Source organism: Argopecten irradians, chromosome 6 (genome assembly GCF_041381155.1).
Source record: "Argopecten irradians isolate NY chromosome 6, Ai_NY, whole genome shotgun sequence".
Lineage (NCBI taxonomy): Eukaryota > Metazoa > Mollusca > Bivalvia > Pectinida > Pectinidae > Argopecten > Argopecten irradians.
The window spans coordinates 40,913,638-40,933,654 of NC_091139.1; the positions used below are offsets into that span (position 1 = coordinate 40,913,638).

A 20,017-nucleotide genomic window follows, 5' to 3' on the forward strand; every position below is an offset into this window, starting at 1 on the left:
TGGGGAACCAATACCTGGCCTTTCACTGCTATTGTAGTAGGGATATGTATTTTACATGAGCATGACAATCCGGTATCGTGAGCCCTCATACTAACGTTAAAATTTCCACGTATGTGGTCCTAGGTTTGGTATTACGCAGGGTTTTTGTCGTTCGACCAAACGATTTGGATCAAAGCTAAGTTATTTCCTAATTTCAGCAAATGTGGTGCGTTGTAATACTTCATGGCATATAGCCATTAAACATGCCTTTGCGCTATCAGACCTTTTAGAAAAAAAGCGGTAAGAATTCATTAAAAGGTGTTTGAAAGCAAAGTTGGTTAAGAATTAGAAACAACATTTTTAAAGCAAAGTTGTTAAAGAAATTAAAAAAACATTTATTTATATAAGCATAAACATATATTTATCCTAAATCTACATGTTAGGTCCATTGTAGGCGGCTGAGAGTTTTTGTTTCCACTCTGAGGATCGGTGCCAGTTCCTCTCTTGGCAGTTTTCTCGACTTTTAGCTTTGTCACCAATGGCAAACACTCACTACTACATCGATCCCTATAAACGACATCCGGGTGTCCGTCATCCCGACCGGTGGCGGTAGAGACAGATTTTCACCTGCAGTGCTTACCTCCCACTCTGTACACAGTATAACTGCAGGTCGAAAGTGTCATATTGCTCTAAAGCTTCTACGTCACGACATTCCGCGATAACCCCGATTTTGATTTATAAAGTGCACGAGATGGCAGATATTGTCACAACAATGACGCATATACATAAACACAGGAGATAACAACTGATAGGTATAGTTAACGTCACTACCGTGAAACAGTGGCAGCTTATATAAAAGGATTAAAGGGGCTTTATATCAAAACAACCAGGGAGTTCGACCAGGAATACGGCCACGGATATGTTTATATTGTACCAAACCCGCTGTACTAACAGAGTTAGAACAAACACAGGTCATCGATTAGAATTATAATATTTAATAGTATGTTACGTATTTCTTTTATTAGAAATGGCGGAAGTGTTGTAACAAGGTACTCGAACGTGTTGATTTAACTCCAGATTGTGATTGCAATTTTCGTAACTTTTTCCTCTCCAGCACAAATGTTTACCAACTCATTTTCCCGACGTTTAAGTTTCATAATGTACGTTTAATAACGTTCTTGCAGTAACGTACTTGTAGTAACGTAGTCAAAACATTTCCCCGACGTCTAATTTTCACTAAATTCTTATCGCACACGAAATCTGTCAAATGTATTCGCACACGGAAATAAGTTGGTTTATTGTAATCTTTGATACTGCCTTGTCTATAAAACGTCATAATATTATTGTAGTTTGTTGTTTAACGTACATCAAAAACAACAACCCAAACGTGGTTAACACAGTGCTAATGGTAAAACAGCCATGGTTCAAAATAACAAAATATCATTATGGTCAAAACCACTACTATAACAACAAAAACAAAAAAAGAAAACACAGGGGTCCTGAAAATGACGGCCTTTGGGGTCCACTGATTTTTGATCACGCTATGTCCAATGATCAAGTGTTTCAGTCACTAATTTGCCATACCTATAAACACAATTATATTCCTGTTCTATTATATCTGTCATTTACGTTGTCGTGTCCCAGTGTTAAAAGTTTGTTGTTTGTAAAGCAGTTGTATTTGACCCAGATTAAAGATGCTCCACCGCCGACAGAGCATAAATCATATTCATTATTTGAACAATAATCGGTGTTTAATCGTGTATATATATGTCTGATTAACACAGAAAATAATACTAAAAAATTTATTTTGCCTTTGGTGCATGCGCAATCAGTACTACCTTCCATAAAGGATATAGTGCCACGGAATTTTTTCGGGATGCAATTAATTATTTTTCATATTTTTAACTTTAAGTAAAATTAGAAGCTCAAACTTTTCAATGGTGGTAATGGTGTAAAGTAAGTTACTTTTGTACCTAAAGAAAAATACTAAATCGTCTACTCCTGTTTTTGATAGTGAAAAAAATCATTTGTCAGCGGTGGAGCATCTTTAAATGAATAAACGTTCTTTCGCGGCTATCAAAGTTCGCGATTTTTATTTCAAAATTCGCGGAAATTTGCTTTCGTGGATTTAAAACGTGAATTTAAACATCGTCCTATATGATGATGTTTATGTTTATTCGCGTTGTAGGAGAAAGAAGGTTTGTTAACTGTTAACTAAAGGCAGAACTAACCTGCAAGCCCAAAGATCACCAAACAATATAAAGCATACGGTTTTGCTTAGCCAATCATAAACGACGTACATTTTTGTTACGTCATCTGTCATTGGTTTCGTCTAAACTTAAGACTTTTTTGATTTAAGACTTTTTTCATAATCTTGGGCTCTGATATCAGTAAAGGTTATACCCGTGTATCGATATCTATTACAGTCTATAGTACTATCCGGCTATTTGGATCGGTTTTACTCCTGAGAACACGTCCGCCATTATATTGTGAGTCAAACAGCCGATCAATTGGAGATATAAATCTTCTGAATCACTTCTTTGAGGACTCACACTCTGGGATCAAATTCCCTTAGAAAATGAAATTTATTTTATTACCGGTATAACTGTCTGTATTGTACAGAGATGTAGGTTTGACAAAGGGGTGACAACTTACCAAATAACACCCTACTGGAAATCGATCGGCTTGTACATTGACGAACTGTTATAATGAGACATTTAAACTTTTGGTGAGTAGTTTACAGGTATAGTTTACATACATCGCACGCGAACTTTAATTATTATCAAAACTGTGTCAATAGATAAAATGGGTACCAGTGTATAGACGTAAGGTTGCTTGCCGTGAACCAACCGACGCGGTTACGGAATATCGCCATTTTCTTTTTAAAACTAGTTCACTGAAATTTGCTTTATTGGAATAAAATCAAATTGAAATTCGTTGTAATATATAGCAAGATAGATATATGTTATGGGAAACATTATTGCGATCTTGTTTTGACTGGTAAATTCGAGAAAGTTTAATCGCTCTTGAAAACAATTTAGTTTATAGTACCTAACGTGATAGTGGATCGGTGTCGGCGATGTTAGCAAAGAGACGTAAAGACCTGTGAAAGGACTAGATAGAAAATTATAAGTTTGAATAATTATTCTTCTACCTTCATTTCTCGGGAATGATGGTTTCTCGTTTTCAAAGAAATTGACGTGGTTGAAAATTTTCTGTGAAATGATAGGAACTTAATGAACACTAGATCACAATGCATCAGACTTAATGAATTGTTCTGGTATACTAGAAAGTTTTGACCCGCCCGCGGAAATAAATGACTGGATGGTAACATTCCGTTATATATTAGTTTGTAGTCAACTAAGGTTATACCGAAATCCACAACCGTTCCTCTATAGCAATGTGGCACTTCCCGTGCCTGATCTGTTTAATGTTGGAGTTTTTCTCCCGGACAACAGAAAATATATCGTCCCTTCGTCAAATCCTTGAATAAATACACCCTGTTATGAAGACAATTAAGAGAATTAAGGAAGATATAATGTTCTCATTTAAGGTCACATCCGACGAGAACTATGCACGGGTAACATAAACGTATGTATTCGCTAGGTTTGAAATGTTTGTCCATTCCACGAAAATTCTTTATTTTAATCCCCGACTTCGCCTATAGTTTACAAATGGAGAGATGTTTACTACTAGCATTGCCTTAGGCATATGTCCTCATTTACTTCTATTCTGGGTTAAAAAGCGAAATTTTGATATAACGAAGTATTTTCACGGTACATTCATATTGGATTTATGCAATTGATGTCAACTCATAAAAGATGAACTGTTGCTGTGCCTCGCCACAGTGGAATAATATGATAAAGTCTAAAGTAGGCCTGAACATACATCAAAACGCTGTTTTGTTGAAAACCACACGACATAAAAGTCGATGTTTCTTGGTATGCTTCAGCAGGGGCATTAATCAAACGTGACAGCGGATACATTCAGTGATTTAAACATGATAGATTGTAAACCTTAAATCATATTTGAAAAAAAATCTCGACAGCAAAAGTGTTTCATAAATCTGTAAAGAAATAACAGCGATGTTCTGGCACCTACTCAAAGCTGTTTTAATGTATGGCCTAGTGGCTCCCGGCCGGGGATTGAGCCTTGGTAAGGTGTAAAGAATTGAACACTGATCCGGCTAAGCTATTCCGATTCATTGACCCTCCATACTCAAAAACATTCTCACAGAATTATCGACTGTTTATAGGTACATAAACGTTCGCTTTTATGATTTTCAATGAACTACCACACATATCAGGGATGTGCTGTAGGATACGACACGTAACGCGAGGCTATAGAAGGTTACACGTATTTCTCGAGTCAATCGTTCAAACAAAATAATCTTATATTTTTTCTTTCCAATTAATCAATCCTTTCTGATATCCAACATTCTATTGTTTTCTTATTCGCGATAATTTTTTTTTTATATTAACAACTTTTCTCTTTGGCATTCCTTTTAAAATCGCCACATTAATAGTGATATTTCCTTTAAAGTTAAAAAAAAGAAGATATTTTGGGGAAAAAACCCCAAACATTTCTGTTTAGAATTATCGTATGGCAGTAAAAATGTTTTTAAAGCATGTTTGAAACATGAAATATGGTTAAACAGAAACTTTTGTTTTTGACCTCAAATGCCTCTTCCTCTTCGGAAACCTCGTTCGGAGCCGATCGTCCGTTCGATTGATAGCTATAGCCAATACATCAGTAAAATGATTTCACTGTCATACACACAGAACAGTATATTGGCCGAAGTGGCGTGTATACATTTCAAAGTGGTTGACGTTCAGTTAAAATCAAAGTATCTATATTTGTATAAAGGGCTACTTTTAATTATCAAGTGATTGGTAGGGTCGGCTGGGTGTCAGATTTACTGCTCCTGATACTGTCTAAGTGATTAAGCCAACGTTCAACTCTCTTGAATATGTCTTGGTGTAAGCGGCAAAGTGGTCTTTGAGAATATTTTAGACACGATTATTAACAATGTTAATTTGTAATCAGCTGTTGTTTAATGATATTGCGACTAAATCTCTTCCTCGAAAAAAATAAACCTAATACCAAAAGGTAACCAAAAATTGTTCTTGGGATAGATTACAAAATGTTTACTTCTTTTGTTTGATTGTAGAAATCCGACTAAAAGAAGTTAGTCAACAGTTATTCTGAATCAATAAAATGCAGTATCGATATCATCAATCCGGGAAATAGATTTACAGAATAACTTTGCCATATGAAGTTTCGTGTAGCAATAGGTAACACTTACATATCTACACAGAGGCTTCCACTAATGTTTCTGTATTTCGTGTATTGAGTTGGTCATGTTGGCTGAAGTTCTTACCTCAAGTACTCTTATATTGACCTTAATGTAAAGTATACTATTCCACGTAATCTCAGAAAATCAAAACTAGCATATAGAATTAGCATTGACGTCATAACGCTGTTTATAAAGTGTTCATAAACAATAGCGGTATGTGTGTCACCGTGTTATTCGCTCTCTGTTATAATAATACCATCACATTTAATAGAAATCGATTTTGTGAAGGTTTTAGTATTAACCAAGATTCTAGTGTCCACAGGTAGCCTACCATTTACAATACGACAGTAGGATCAACACTACAACCGAATCAAACACCAGCCCCGACACTTGATAACAAACGATTTGAATACAGTTCGAAGGACCTATGTAATTGCTGATTGTACTAGACAAACAGGACTCGATGTCGGCCGTCTCTTAATGGCAGACCAATATCCAGAACTATGTAGACACCCTGTCTGTCTTCCGTTACAGAACTGTAAATCAACATGTCTATTAGATTTACCAATATTCTCACTTCTAAAACGTATCGACCGTATTCATATTGAAATCAAACTTAAAGCCTAATCTCTTTGATCAAGTTTTTGCAATTATCAACATAAAGACATTTTAACTAACTATGCTTGCTGGTATAATTATTGAAATTGATTTTACAATTGAGTAGACAGTTTTAGTAATAATTTGAACTCCACAAGTTTACACCCTGACTAACAGCCTCTCACTAGACCTAACTCTACAAACAGGTATGTGTTATTGTTCCCAACATGTTTGTTCCGGTATGATAAAACAACAGGCTGATGAGCTCTAATAGCGATAATTGTTGCGAATATGATAATGATAAATAGTTTGTATTACAAAGTGAGTACTACAACTGCACTCTACAAAGGTTGAAATGTAAGGTGGTGTTCATTACCCCATCATCCAACATGAGGCCAACGATCATATAGAGGACTGACGAATATTGCCATTTGTGAATAGTCATTTCAAGTGAGAATAGCGATTTACATGTTTGGCTGAGACTGGTTGTTTAGTGATCAATTGCATAAAGATCAGATTTGCTATAATAATACAACAGTTGACCTGCTCTAGTAAAGTTTAGTGTGGTGATGTTTTTTGGGGGTGTTTTTTTTGGCGTATACGATATCCATATTCAAAGCTTACACATGGGAGCCTCGATGTCGCTTTCAATTTTGACGAAATCACCTTAAAGTGATCATCACCGTTACCTAACAGACACGAAAGGAATAATGTCACCACCGGTTCATGTTGGTGGTTCCATTCTCCCAATCGCCTCTGTATGTATTTATAACTAGTAGCATATCTGATACCATACAAAGGCGTCTATGGTAGCTATATACAGTAGTAGTTTATAATATAGACGTGCGCCCGGCTGTCACCACAGTCCTGTGGGTACTGCTGTCACCATTAATTACAGGTGTTTAGCACGACCATGTTAATCACTTACAGGTAATCTACCCGACGACAAAGGTCATCAGCACGTGCTGACACAATAGTGTAGGTCATTAATTATCGGTAAAGGTTTAGCTATCCACATACGTTTGATAACACATGGAAGAATGACAGCAAGTTTCATGCGAAAGCAATCCCGACACTGGTTCATACGTTTAATTTAACGTCATTATTTTACTTGACAACCAAGATATTCCTAGCTAACACAAAATATTTTCAGTATTATATTAATATTGGTTTAAACCATGTTGATCAATAACCGCTATCTATAATGTGGTGGTGAAATTAATATTCTTTTTAACTATTAGTCTTACAACTTGTGAAATCTGAACCTGAGAAAGACAATTTATCATCATTATTAAACTATTAATTTGTATAAAATAGTGATGTGTTTAGAATGTTCATTGCTCATTTTTTGATTTTAGAGCTCAAGTTTTAATCAAGCTTTGGTCCTACAGGTGTAACAGATGCCCCTATATCATGTCGTAAAAGGCTACTTTTTAGGATCTTATCTTTTCTCTTCTTCCTTACTTTCTTCTTCCTGATGTCACCCTTGGAACCGCCTCACTTTTGGTCTTCAGTTGAGCGTTCACCACTGTGAGGAAGGTTCTGGGTTCTGTTTCCTGGCCGAGACACACCTAAGTCTATAAAAGTGGTAGTTTCTGCTCCTGTTTAGCCCTCAGCATTAAGGGAGTTGTCAGTATAATGTGACCGGGTGAGGTGGGTTGATTGGTGTCTTCGGCAGCATGCTTTAGTGATATAGCACTATAAAAGGGCACAAGTTCCACTATACAAGAAAGTACAACACGAATACACCGCAGTCTCCCAAAACACGTATCTTCACAGACGCAAGACACCACATACAATATGTCATCAACTAACTAGCACTATTTTGTACATGTATAATGTCTAAGGTATGAGTAAAATTTTAGCAAAATTAAAACAGAAGATATGAACACAATAAATATGATTGGGATGGAAGCATTTTTTTCGTTGCATATTTTATCCTCGTTTGATAGAATCCGAGTTTTGTTGATGGTTTCGAAATAATGTCAGTATTTTTGCTCCTCTGTGATTCTGTAGGTGGATCCTCGATCCATTAAAAGTATTTCCACGTCGATTTGACACTGTGATTATAAAGTTTACCTTATTTAGGTTGGAGATGACCCCGGGGGGTGGCTGTTAACTCTCGGATACACGATGACATTAGTGAATGATGTTTGTATAATTAAACCACTAACACTGACCAGATTGGATTGATGGATGGCCTAAGGGCGACAGTCTCTGTACGACACAGCCGAACTATCACTATTATCGGGCACCCTTTATCATTAAGTACATTTATTTAGGGTGGAAGTATTCAATGCTGACCTGAATAATCTTACAAATACGTATTTACCAGTTTATTTATAGTAACGTATTCTACAGACAGACGCAAACCTTCAAAATAACAAAAGCTTGGCGATAGTTAAAGGACATCATATGGCAATACATAACAGAACATGATAGATATTGTATCGTTACATATATCCACTTACACCTGACCTTAGCCTTGTTCCTGCCATTGATTTCTACAAATTATTCTAGCATTTAAAAGATAAAAGCATAAACTATATGAGTTTTTACCACAATAAACATTTCGTCATAGCTACCAGGAGTGATTCAAGACATTGATCCTTAAGCATTGAGTTAAAACAGACTTTGAAACAAATTTCTTTTCTTTTTCTTATGTCCCGAGCATACAGTACTTAATGTAACATAACTGTGAAAACTCAATCTTCCCTCATACGTAATGATTTCATGGACAAAAGAGTCCCAAAATGAATTTTGAGTATTGAAGAGATCATCTTTAGTAAATTGAATTATAGGGATTAATTTGAATATTTTTTTTTAATAATCGGAGTGTACTCTCATCATATACCGCTTCGCGGTTTATTTAGAGTACACTCAGATTTTTGTTATATCTCCATAGGATAAAAATCTATTCAAGTTAATCCTTAAATGTAAATTCTACTTACTCCAGATGATAACGAGACGCAGAATTGTACAAAATGTTTTGCATCTTATCGCTATTTTATCATATAATAGAATGAAAAAATCATTGATTTGATACCTCTTTTTCAAGTAGTCAACTTTGCGTTCAAATCTCTTTAATCATTTCGCAATCCTCCTCCATCCTATTGTTATCATCATTAACTTCAGGTGACATAATTCTTGTTTTGGGGGTGTAAGCAGCAATGAGGAATTTTATAGTAACTAACACTAAAACAGCTATATGATACCGTATAGAATATTGAATGGCTACGCTCAATGTACCATCCTTTCGCCTATTATTTCGTCCTCATGTGAATTTGGTTCATTGCAATAGCCATCACTTTCAGGGCCTTTTATTACGGAAGTATAAGGGGTAAGGAGATGCGTGTTATTTTTGACAAATTGATTTTTGCGAGTTTGGTGATTGTTTAAAATCAGTCCGTAACGTTTTGTATCGTTTTGAATAGGCATACCTTGGAAATCATCGTCAGTTTGAGTACGTGACATTCGAAAGTGTATAAGTTTAGTGTAACACGGGATCTTTGGGCGGAATTGCACTCCAAACCGACCTTCACCTTGTACCCTTATCACGTTCGTATATTGAGACACTTGCATAGTTAATACAGCCGATCATGTCGCATTAACGTAACAAAGGTGTTATTGTATGGACAGCTTACCGCTAATCCTAACAAAGATTTCTGTTACAATGTGAAGTAGGTATTAGACATGTGTTTCACGAGGTAAACTTTGTATATAACAATATAATAACAATATAAGGTAATATAAAACGCTTTAATGAATTTGCTGCGTGTCACTTTTTTTTCTGTGTCTTCTGCATTAGTAATTATTATTAACTTTGCACGCCTTATTTTACAAAACTTAGACTTGCGGACTAGACTTTACTTACGTTTGGTTTTATTGTTTTAACGTCGTATTGATAGCCAAGGTCATTTCTATAGACAATACCCAGAGGTTGAGGGCCTAGGGTAATTATGTCGGGAGATCTTAATCATACAATTTTTTATATTGCTTATAAAATGTCAAATCTTATAGACGGGAAAGATATGTTAAAATAATTTCTATTGACAACAGATAACTCCACCTTTTATATTCGAAAATTTGCCCTGCAGGTAGGGCATAAGAATAGTACCTTCTGCTCCTATTGCATGATCGTAAAAGGTGACTAAATTTAGGATGTTATTTTTTTTTCTTTCTTCCTACCTTACTTTTTCTTCCTCACCTCGCACTTCAAACACACTACAAACTGCTTGCATGGAAAGCCCTCCTTACATGACCCTGGCTGGTAATAAGACGTAAATTAATCAAACAAAAAGTCATTATAATGTGACTGTGGGAGGGGTTACTTGGTATTTTGGCCCTTCAGGTAGGGCGTTAAAATTGTACCTGCTTCCTCTAATGCATGATCGTAAAAGGAGTCTAAATTTTGAATCTTATCTTTACTCTTCTTCCTATCTGACTTGATTCTTCCTAACGTCTCCCTTGACACCGCCTGACTTTTGGCCTTCTGTTGAGCGCTCACCCGTGTAGGGTAGGCTCTGGCTTCTGTCCCCAGGCCGAGACACACCAAAGTCTACAGCATACAGGAAGTATGACGACTGGTTTGCACGTTGTCGGTATAATGTGACAGGGTGGGGTGTTTTGCTTGGTGTCTTCGGCAGCATACGTCAGTGATATAGTACTATAAAAGGGCAAAAGTTCTACTATACAAGAAGATACAACACGAATATACCGCAGTCTCCCAAAACACATACACGCAACACGCCGTATACATGAGAGGCCGCCCTTATATGACCCTAGCTGTTAATTTAATCAAAGAAACTTATTCGAAAGTCATTCGACCACGACAGCATTCCCACATGCTAATGGTATGATATGTATGCATCATTAAGTATACTAAGAGTGAAGGGAGACGCAGTGTTAGTAGACATAACCTCTATGTTTAGATATTAACACATGGACTCGTTTTTCTTTATTTGCCTATATTTTTCTAGTTTTTAACTATCCTGTGACTTACAAATGCCTAGTTGTTGTTTTATTTTTGTTTGTTTGATAACTTTAACATTTGATAATGATTTTGATATTATACTCTTTATATTTCTTGAAATTGGACTCAAAATTCAAATCAAACCAGAAATGGATACTGTGAAATTTAAAAAAAAATGAAATAGTACAAAAAGAAGCCCTATGTATAATATTGAGATTTATTAACAAAAAAAACATATAAAAAAAAAAAAAAAAATACATTTAGAGTTATCTGGTATTACATGACGGGTTCATCATAACTTGGACATATCCGTACGATCACAGTAACGGCTCCTTTTTTCAGATTAAAAAGATAAAATGAATCGTGTAACATTCGGGATCTTATCGTGACAGTGACTATTATCTTGTGCGTTCAGATAAATTAAGCAAATCTGGGTTTTTTTTTATTTATTACCGCATTTAAATAAATAGAACATAAAAATCATCTCTATTATAGAATTAAATTCTATTTCACGGGATATTGAATATATTTTTTTAACAATGTAACACCATATTAATCATGTAAATAAGCTATAAAACAGCCGATATTTTCGCCGCTGACAAGTGTCGGTTGTGTAATGTAATGGTATCAGACATTCTGACAGGTAGTCAATGACAGGATTGTAATTCCTCTATACCCGGACCCAATCAGTGATATACCCCAAACCATGAAACTTTCTGTCTGGTTTATTTCATTTGGAATTCCGGAACAAGAGATCCGCCGTCCGGTTTAATGTTTACCTTACGCCTTGCATGTCGATTTCACTGATAAAAAAACACTGATGTCACTCATATACACATGTAGAGTAATTAACTTCAAAATCAATAGATAATTCAGTTAGAAAGCTGCCCTTTATGTGAATAAATGCTCACGAATCATAGCAAATAAAGAAACAAATGGTACCAATGTTTTGTAGAAAGTTTTTAGTTAAGCATAAAATACATCACAATATCTCCTCTCACCCACTTCCTAGACAAATACCATCATTGCGAAGAAGGGCCACGATGCCCTAGTATTGTGCTTTAACCATACTAATGTTATCCCCCACCTCTGATTTGCGAGTTTGAGACCTACGTGGGTGAGTTGTCAGGCGCTGACCATAGGTTCGATGTTTTTGGATCACTGCTATTTTCTGCTACCTGCGAAACGTAGCTCTTTCTTAAATTATTCTGGATGTTTAATATGGCACACACAGACCTTTTGTATTGCTAAAGAGAGAAGAAATTAAATAAAAAATCACCCTCAGATTCATCACTTCACAATAGAAAAGATAACGTTATTCCATATAGTTATTTTCATTAAGACATAATTGTCATAGAATTACATCCAATTACCACATCAGCAGCTAATATCACTACATGTTTGTGCCTTTGCCAGTGTATTACAGAACTGACCAGCAATGTCAGTTTTAATACTGTTGACCTGCTTATACAATCCCCAGCATCTAGCCTACCCACAAATTCCACCCCTGATGAAGTCATGGTAACTACTAGTACCATGCTCATTGTGTTTCTGAAAACGCCTTTGCTGTTAGTCATATTTTCTGAGTGGTTTCTTAGGTGACACCCGTATAACCAATCATATGTCTGGGTTAGACTCTATAGTGGAGACTAATGTAACTCTTGGTATTTTCTGGATGAAAGACCTCTGCAGTTGACACTAGTGATGAAGTGATGACCATTAGTCATTCACGCTGACCAGTAGCTTGGTGGCGATCGTCTGTGTGGACAATGACTTCCTAGGATGACCACTAGCTATTAACATTTAACAGTAGCTGGGTTGCAAAACCCGATTATGGACAAAATTGTACTATATTTACTTGGTGATATTTTGAATTGACCACATAACAGAGACGAACACAGTGCAAACCTGAACTAGTAACCAAGCTGTATTTCTATCGTTTGTTTTGACTTCTCAATCCTAATGGCCAGGTTTTGCTTGTTTACAGATATCTCCCCGGATCTGGTTTCCCAGTTTCTCCAGGAGAACCCGGAGTTTCTTGATAGCTACGTCATTAACAATGTGGAAGACGCCCGTGTCCAAGAGTGGTCACTACGTAAAAACAGGTCACCGCGCATGCCTCGTCAGACGTGGCACCTCACTAATGGTCAGTATTGATTTCTTTGTTCAATGATTATATTCATATCCTGTTAATAAGTCAGATTCTATCGACATTAGCTCAGTTACTATCAGTACAAACATGGGTTTGAAGGCAAATATGTGTTTGCACATACATGTATGTATATACTGATTAATGTTTGATTATGTGCATTTTTTCCTTTGAAAACTTCTCTGATCGATTTCACTGCGATAAATCATTTTTGAACCAATTATTGCCTTTTTATACTACCATTTTTGCGTACGTTTAGGTGCAACCTATTATTCTCTAAAAAGGCACATTTTTATGTAATGACTACCTGAAATACCATTGCATTCGTATAAAATGTTTTATAAATTATTATATAATAACTACCTATGAAAAGCTATTGTATTCATGTAAACTACTTTTATTCACTAATATAGCCATTCAAAGAGAAAACGCCCCCGCAAAGTGCTATGTTTAAACAAGAACATTCAATGCCTTTTGTAGCGACGGTATAGGTTCTCCCGAGAAAACTTGTCGTGTTTCAGAACGTTTACTTTTGACTTGCGGTATATATACTGTCCTTAAATACGTGACCTACACCTGTCAAGAATAATTGGCCCACACGAACGCTTCAACATGTCGTTGTCTGTATAACAACTCTCGATATAGAAATAAAGGAGAAGATATAGTTTAATTATAACCATTTTTGGTTAGTTCATTGTACATTCAGATAGGTCTGAACATTAATCGTGATTAAGGTATTGTAGGGTATTGTTTTGTCTGAAGCGACATTGAAAGTTAATTGTGATGAGGGTATTGTCAGGTATTGTCAGAGAGTAAATTGTGATGAGGTTATCGTCTGAAAACGACATTTTGACCATCCTCAGTGGCCTGTATTAAGCACAGGTCCGTAATGACTCCTACAGATTTAACCCGTTTTAAGAGACGTACCAGCCATATACTGTGGATGTACTGTTTAAGAATAGGCGAGAGTTATTGATGTGTGTAGGAAAATGTTAGAATATATATTAAGACTTATTGCATAGTGGCGAGAAACAATTATGTATACCAGGATTAATTGTTTGTTTGAGTTTTACAGCCCACTGGCAGCCAAGGTCATTTAGAGCCAAACTTCCAGTCAAAGAAGTAGTCAAAGGATCTGAATAAAAGATGAATAGTTACTACTTCTAAAAGATCAGGATAAGACATAAGCAATTAAGAACTAAATCACATATTGTAATTTTTTTTATTTTATAGAAAAATTGTTGGGGTAAATTAGTTTTGGCTAAAACACACGAGAAAATGTTGAGTTGATAGGATGATAAGATGAGAAAATAATCATAGTTTGTTTTTAAATATGCCGATTTCTTTGAGATACCTAAAAATACGATTATGTCTTACGACATGGAACAAAGTGTACATGTCGGAGACATCAAAATATTTATCTATTGTGTTTGAAACCAATCCAATGCACTAAATATGCACACCAGGATTAAGCAACTTTTACGAAAGTCATTTAATAGCCAGAATGATTTTAATGTAATGACGATCTATGAATTTTTCGCGCCTTTTCAAGGTTGCCGTTTGCATTTATGGAGATTTCCTGTTGTGATGCAGCTATGATTCAAACAATTTCATTTACTATAAAAAAACTAGTATGCTCATAAATATGAGCGATAGTAATTATATAAATCTGTATTTTAAAATGATAAGTGCTTGGCAAGCCATAGCATACAATACAACTATGAAGGTAGAGTATTCCTATCATACAAACACACCCATTAAAAAAAAGAATAAATGAAATTTTATAATCTATTTTTCAAATGTTTACAGGTGACAATAGAGAACATTTCCGGGAATCACAACATAGCAAAAGTCGATGGACGGTAAGAATCATCATGAGCATCACGTGGCACTTTAGCGGTTACCTTATCTCGCGGGATACGATCGTGTCTTTTTCTCATTTTGAATTCGTACAATAGCTTAAAGTAATCTTACAGACGACAATTGTAAGTGAGTCTTTCTTTCACGTTGAATTTGTACATATTCATAAATCTTTCCAGACGACGGTGCAATCAAACAAATGGAAGGTGCTACACAAGCTCACCAAAGACTTCAATCTACATACGAGCCGCTCAGAAATCCTCACAGAACTTTCAACATGTGCTAAAAATTGTAAGTGTTTTTATGTCTGTGACGTATACCGAAGCACAACAAGCCAATTACTTGATTATGTAGCTCGGCAAAACGTGCATTTCTGACATTCTTCTCTAATAAATGGTATCTTGCAACAAATATCGGACGAGAAGTGGAATGTAATCACTCCTTACGGATAACACTATTTGATGTAGTTTTTATCTAATGTTCCTATTTTTTTCATTTTACACCTAGATCCAGTATTTCATATCAATACACGTAATATAACTATATGAATAGATCTTTTATTTAACTATTGTGTGTGAATTCGGCATGGTTTCTCAGTGGCTGTTCTCTCACACTTATCAGCGAAATCACTTAGTCAACAGTGTACGTTTTGGTGCTGTATGTACGAGAAGGCATACAGACCAACATGATTATCATATACTGAAATCCAACTAAGTTTCGCGGTGACTCCGTTTCGCGTTTGTGTGATATCATTTCATCACTTCAACGTGACGTTTATACTGCAATTTAGCACACAACACCTATCTCATAAGTAGCTATCTTCTTTTTATACATGCTTATTCTTCTCACTCGTGCAGATATGTTGATCAAAAACTCCGAAGCGGTAGTGAAAAGTATGACATTTAGAAAAAATAGCAGTGTTACAAAACTGATTTTCTTTAAAAACACTAGCAACGTTGGATTTCCGCCTTGTCGGTAGATTAACATGTATGCTGGTGAAAACGTTTCGAAAAGGTTCATACTCAGCTTTCTCGTTAAAAGGACCGTGACCGTTACATAAACAATCACACACGTTTCCAACAAGCTTAGTGTTATTCCCACCCGCTGTATACACTTGATACCATTAAAGATTTACAATTATAAAATGTATTAAAATAAGCCATTAGGGGATAACGTTCATAACAAGACTAATTAATTAACATTCCAGACCTTTGATCGCAGTTAATAAAGCCGTTAGGAAATGCATGTGTTGTCGTAAAAAATTGACTTACATGTGAGATTGAAATTAAATGATATGTACCGACAGAAAGACCAATTATCCTATATTTATTAAGACAAATTCCGTGACGCATTCTAATGATGTAAATTCTCGTTTCTTCTCTACTCGATATAAAATGTCGTTTTAGATTTAGAGATTAGCATACATCGTCAGTATAAAATGTGAATTCATTGTCCGTATATTTTGAACATTCCAGGTGTCAATGCTGATGGCTTCAATCTATACCTAACGGATGAACAGAAGCAGTTACGATACCACACCTCCTTCCCCACGGGGTAAATTCTCTCTTCTCTTCTCAATCATGTGTTACGTATATAAGTCAAGCTTCATTAACTCGGATCTTGATAGGATATGAATATCAATGATACTACACTGCAATGATATTTATTCTAGATGATAGATGTATGTATATAAAACGATAAAATCTGCATTCTGTAAGATAAATGTATGTACGTAAAACGATAAAATCTGTCTAAGGTGAGATAGCTCATTAGTATCCCACAAGCTATGCCAGTCAAAATGATGGTTTATCTCCCCTGAGCGTATGGAACTCTCACGGTTTCAATGTAAAATAGTGAAGTGAAAAACGGCTCACGCGCACTATGACATTAAAGAGTGTGACGTTTTCATTTTAAGTTGTGTTATGTCATCGACGACACTATACACCTTTTATATCATTGATGAAGGTATGGTCGAGATGCCTTTACAAAACGATGTATTGAATGTTGTTTTAATCGAATGTAACTAACAATGACGAATGGGATGATAATCTCTTTTTTATTTTCACAGCAAAAGGGAGCGATCATCCTCGTTTGTTGGCCGGTCCAAATCTGGGATGTCACTTCCGGATTTTGTTGCCTTGACACGAGAAACGATCAGGCTTACAGAATTACAACATGTACGTTACATTTGTTTTAATCAATTACGAATTATTGACTATACAGGAATAACAAGCATGTTTGAATTTGTAACTTCACCGAGTTGTCTTTTCATAATCCGTTAAGCAATAGGATATGAATTTGTATAATGAAATGCTTAAATCAAAATGTCTTACCTGTTTGTATTCAATAATGTTAAAAAATCTGTGTCATGACACCAGGCAAAATGCTAATTTAAAAGCACACGTTTTAATGGTAACATTAACTACAGTTTGTATACACCAAATCCTAAATATGTTAATGTATAACTAATAACCTGATTGGCAGGATCCGAGGTATCCCAGAGGTCTCGGTGTGAGGACAGACAATGCTCAATCTGTGATCGTAGTTCCCATCCTCGACGGCAAAGAAGGAATCATGGGTAAATCATTATCGTCACACATGCTTGTCGTCTGTCGACATTTGATTGTCTCTGTTAGACATTTCTTTTATTGAACAATGCACAGATTGTTAGATATATAATCCTGTGGCGAGTAATCAAGTGTAAAATGGCTTATGTTCCCGAATATTTTTTTTCTTTCGAAAGTAATTGTGGATAAATAAATTAACGTTCAAGAGTTGCTGTTAAACCCTCGATTGGGGACATTTAACCTATAGATCCAGCGGAGTGTAAAGAGGTGTCATAATTATGTGTTTAAGAAATCTTGAACAGTCTGTATAGAAATATAAAACGTTCTAATACATCCTCTGTCTATACAATTACTAGTAATCATACACATTTTTATGATTAGAATATTTGGAGTATATGTGTTGCTTTCACTTAAAGGCCCTTTCCGAAACGGCTTTTAATTTTTAAAATGGGAATGTAAAACAAGATCGATAACTTTGTAGAGTCGTAAAGGTTATTAACTTACCGTTAACTCTACATTTATCATCACCTTCTGAACGACTTGATTAAAATAGATAAAATGTTTATTTTCATAACGCGGGTCGTATTATGTTTCCTGCCGTTGTCCTAAATACCGGGCGGTAGTTGACTGTCACTGCGCCAGACGGCGAAACAGCGAATTGACTCTCCACTGTTTTCATTTATTACGCAGGAAATCTTGCATATGTTTGGTGTCGTAACCTTATTTTAGGTCATCGGTACGCATTTTCTGATGTTATTAATGTTTTTTTAAGAAACCTTTATATTTTGCTCCGGAAAGGTAATGGGCCTTTAAAGATATAATATCCGAAAATATTGATACAGGGTTAATTAAGTGGCAACTGACTATATATTGTAGTTTAAGTAATTGCTATTGGTGGAAATATAGCATGTTTGTTTTCTTGTTTTTTAACAGGAGTGATAGAAATGTTTAGATATTATGGAAATATACCATTTAGCTCAGAAGATGAAGAGGTGAGACTTAGAATCATTTACAATATTGTAACATTATATTCGCTTAAAATGAGACGATGATAAATTTTATACTTACGCATGAATTAGCAAATGATATGAAAAATACCTCTTCGGCTACTGGAATTCTACTATTAAATTCATTTTGGTTTTTTAAACCTACAACAAAGATATACCAATTTTTTATACAAAGTAATTTTATATTATATTTTATACCTTTATTTTCACCAAGTGTATTGGATTAATTCCCAGGTATAATTACGTCACTCATAAACACACAAAGATTATCATGATATTAGGTTTCATGTTGCCAAATCAATATCGGGATTGATGCGATTATTATCAACTTGCTGTATTTAAGTATTGTCGTACTACACAAATTTGATGTCGTCATCCTTTTGTGTATTGACGTTTTAGTCCATGGCTTGTTGTACGTAAGTGTTTGTGTGTAACCAGACAGTGATGTGTTGTAGGTCGCGGCGTCCTTGTTAGTTTGGGCAGATATGTTCGTGGAGTATGTCGAGGTAAAATCATCGCATAGCTTCATCACTCGAGTAGCGTTTGCTTTTAGTACTTCACTTAACTCTGTTAATCATCCTTGAACTTATTTGACCTTTACTTTCATCTTTTTGTTGAAGCTGGTTTTCTAATTTCGCAGCTGTATTCCTCAAAGTAGTTTGCTTTATGCTTAAAATTCTTCTTATCGTGTAATTAATTTAATCAAACCAGTTTAAAGGTTCTGCCGCTGGTAAACAAAACCAAAACCTGTTTGAATGATTAAAAAGATTGTCCCCGTTTCTTGTGAGAAAGCTATTTGAAAAGAAGTATTGTCCTCGTTGTGAAAATGGACACAAAGATAAAACTTTTTGGGTTTGGAAAGATACATTGATAACTTTAATTGCAGAAAGCCTCCAGAAAAGAATTCTATTCAAACTTGTTTTGTTTCAACAATGTATTAATATATTTCTGCCTGCTATACAGCTACACGCATTCCGCACCTTCCGCATATATTACTCTAATCCCTACCTTGCCTGAAAATCGAAAATCCACAGGACTAACATTAAGATGAAGTTTGAATATGAAATGAAGCACAGACAGGGTTTACTAGGGGAAACATCGGGAAAATCGGTAATCAGCTGTTGGAGATGTCGTTCTGACCTTGTAGATTCATTTCTCAAAATTAAAACGAAGTGTTTTTGTGTGTGTGCTTAAAATTTCTTTTTAATCATTAAGTAGTTAAATTTACTAAACTGTCAGTATCGAGAGTAAAACACTGATGTCTACCTGTCTGTAAAGAATACTGTAAACCAACTTTCTTTCGCGAAAGTTTACTTCCGCAATTGAAAATCAACACCATTCAGTTTTTTTTAATACGAGAATATTAATCTTCGAGAACTGGTATTGAAATGGAAATTGCGAAATTTAGTGGCCGCGAAAAAAGGTTGGTTCACAATGTTCAGAGCGTGTCGTAGAATAATGACATAAGATAAACTATTTCTAGGTTCAATAAAATTCCTATATGGCTATGGGGCTCACATGTTGATACATGCCACTGTATAAAAATATAATCACAAAGAAATAAGTAATTATTCAAGAGCCAATATTAAA

At 35.4% G+C, this 20,017-nt stretch overlaps 1 protein-coding gene across 6 annotated transcripts in view; it reads left to right on the forward strand.

Moving 5' to 3' along the window:
• Window positions 1-20,017, forward strand: part of LOC138325896 (probable 3',5'-cyclic phosphodiesterase pde-5) — a 68,493-nt gene that overhangs the window by 33,112 nt on the left and 15,364 nt on the right. For 5 of the 6 annotated variants that reach the window (XM_069271902.1, XM_069271900.1, XM_069271903.1 and 2 more), the window contains 8 exons: window positions 12,832-12,990; window positions 14,803-14,855; window positions 15,033-15,144; window positions 16,329-16,407; window positions 16,922-17,030; window positions 17,338-17,431; window positions 18,354-18,412; window positions 18,883-18,933. In XM_069271902.1, the coding sequence (XP_069128003.1) occupies window positions 12,832-12,990; window positions 14,803-14,855; window positions 15,033-15,144; window positions 16,329-16,407; window positions 16,922-17,030; window positions 17,338-17,431; window positions 18,354-18,412; window positions 18,883-18,933 (716 nt within the window). The remainder of the gene's footprint in view (window positions 1-12,831; window positions 12,991-14,802; window positions 14,856-15,032; window positions 15,145-16,328; window positions 16,408-16,921; window positions 17,031-17,337; window positions 17,432-18,353; window positions 18,413-18,882; window positions 18,934-20,017) is intronic. The other variant, XM_069271901.1, reaches the window with a different exon arrangement.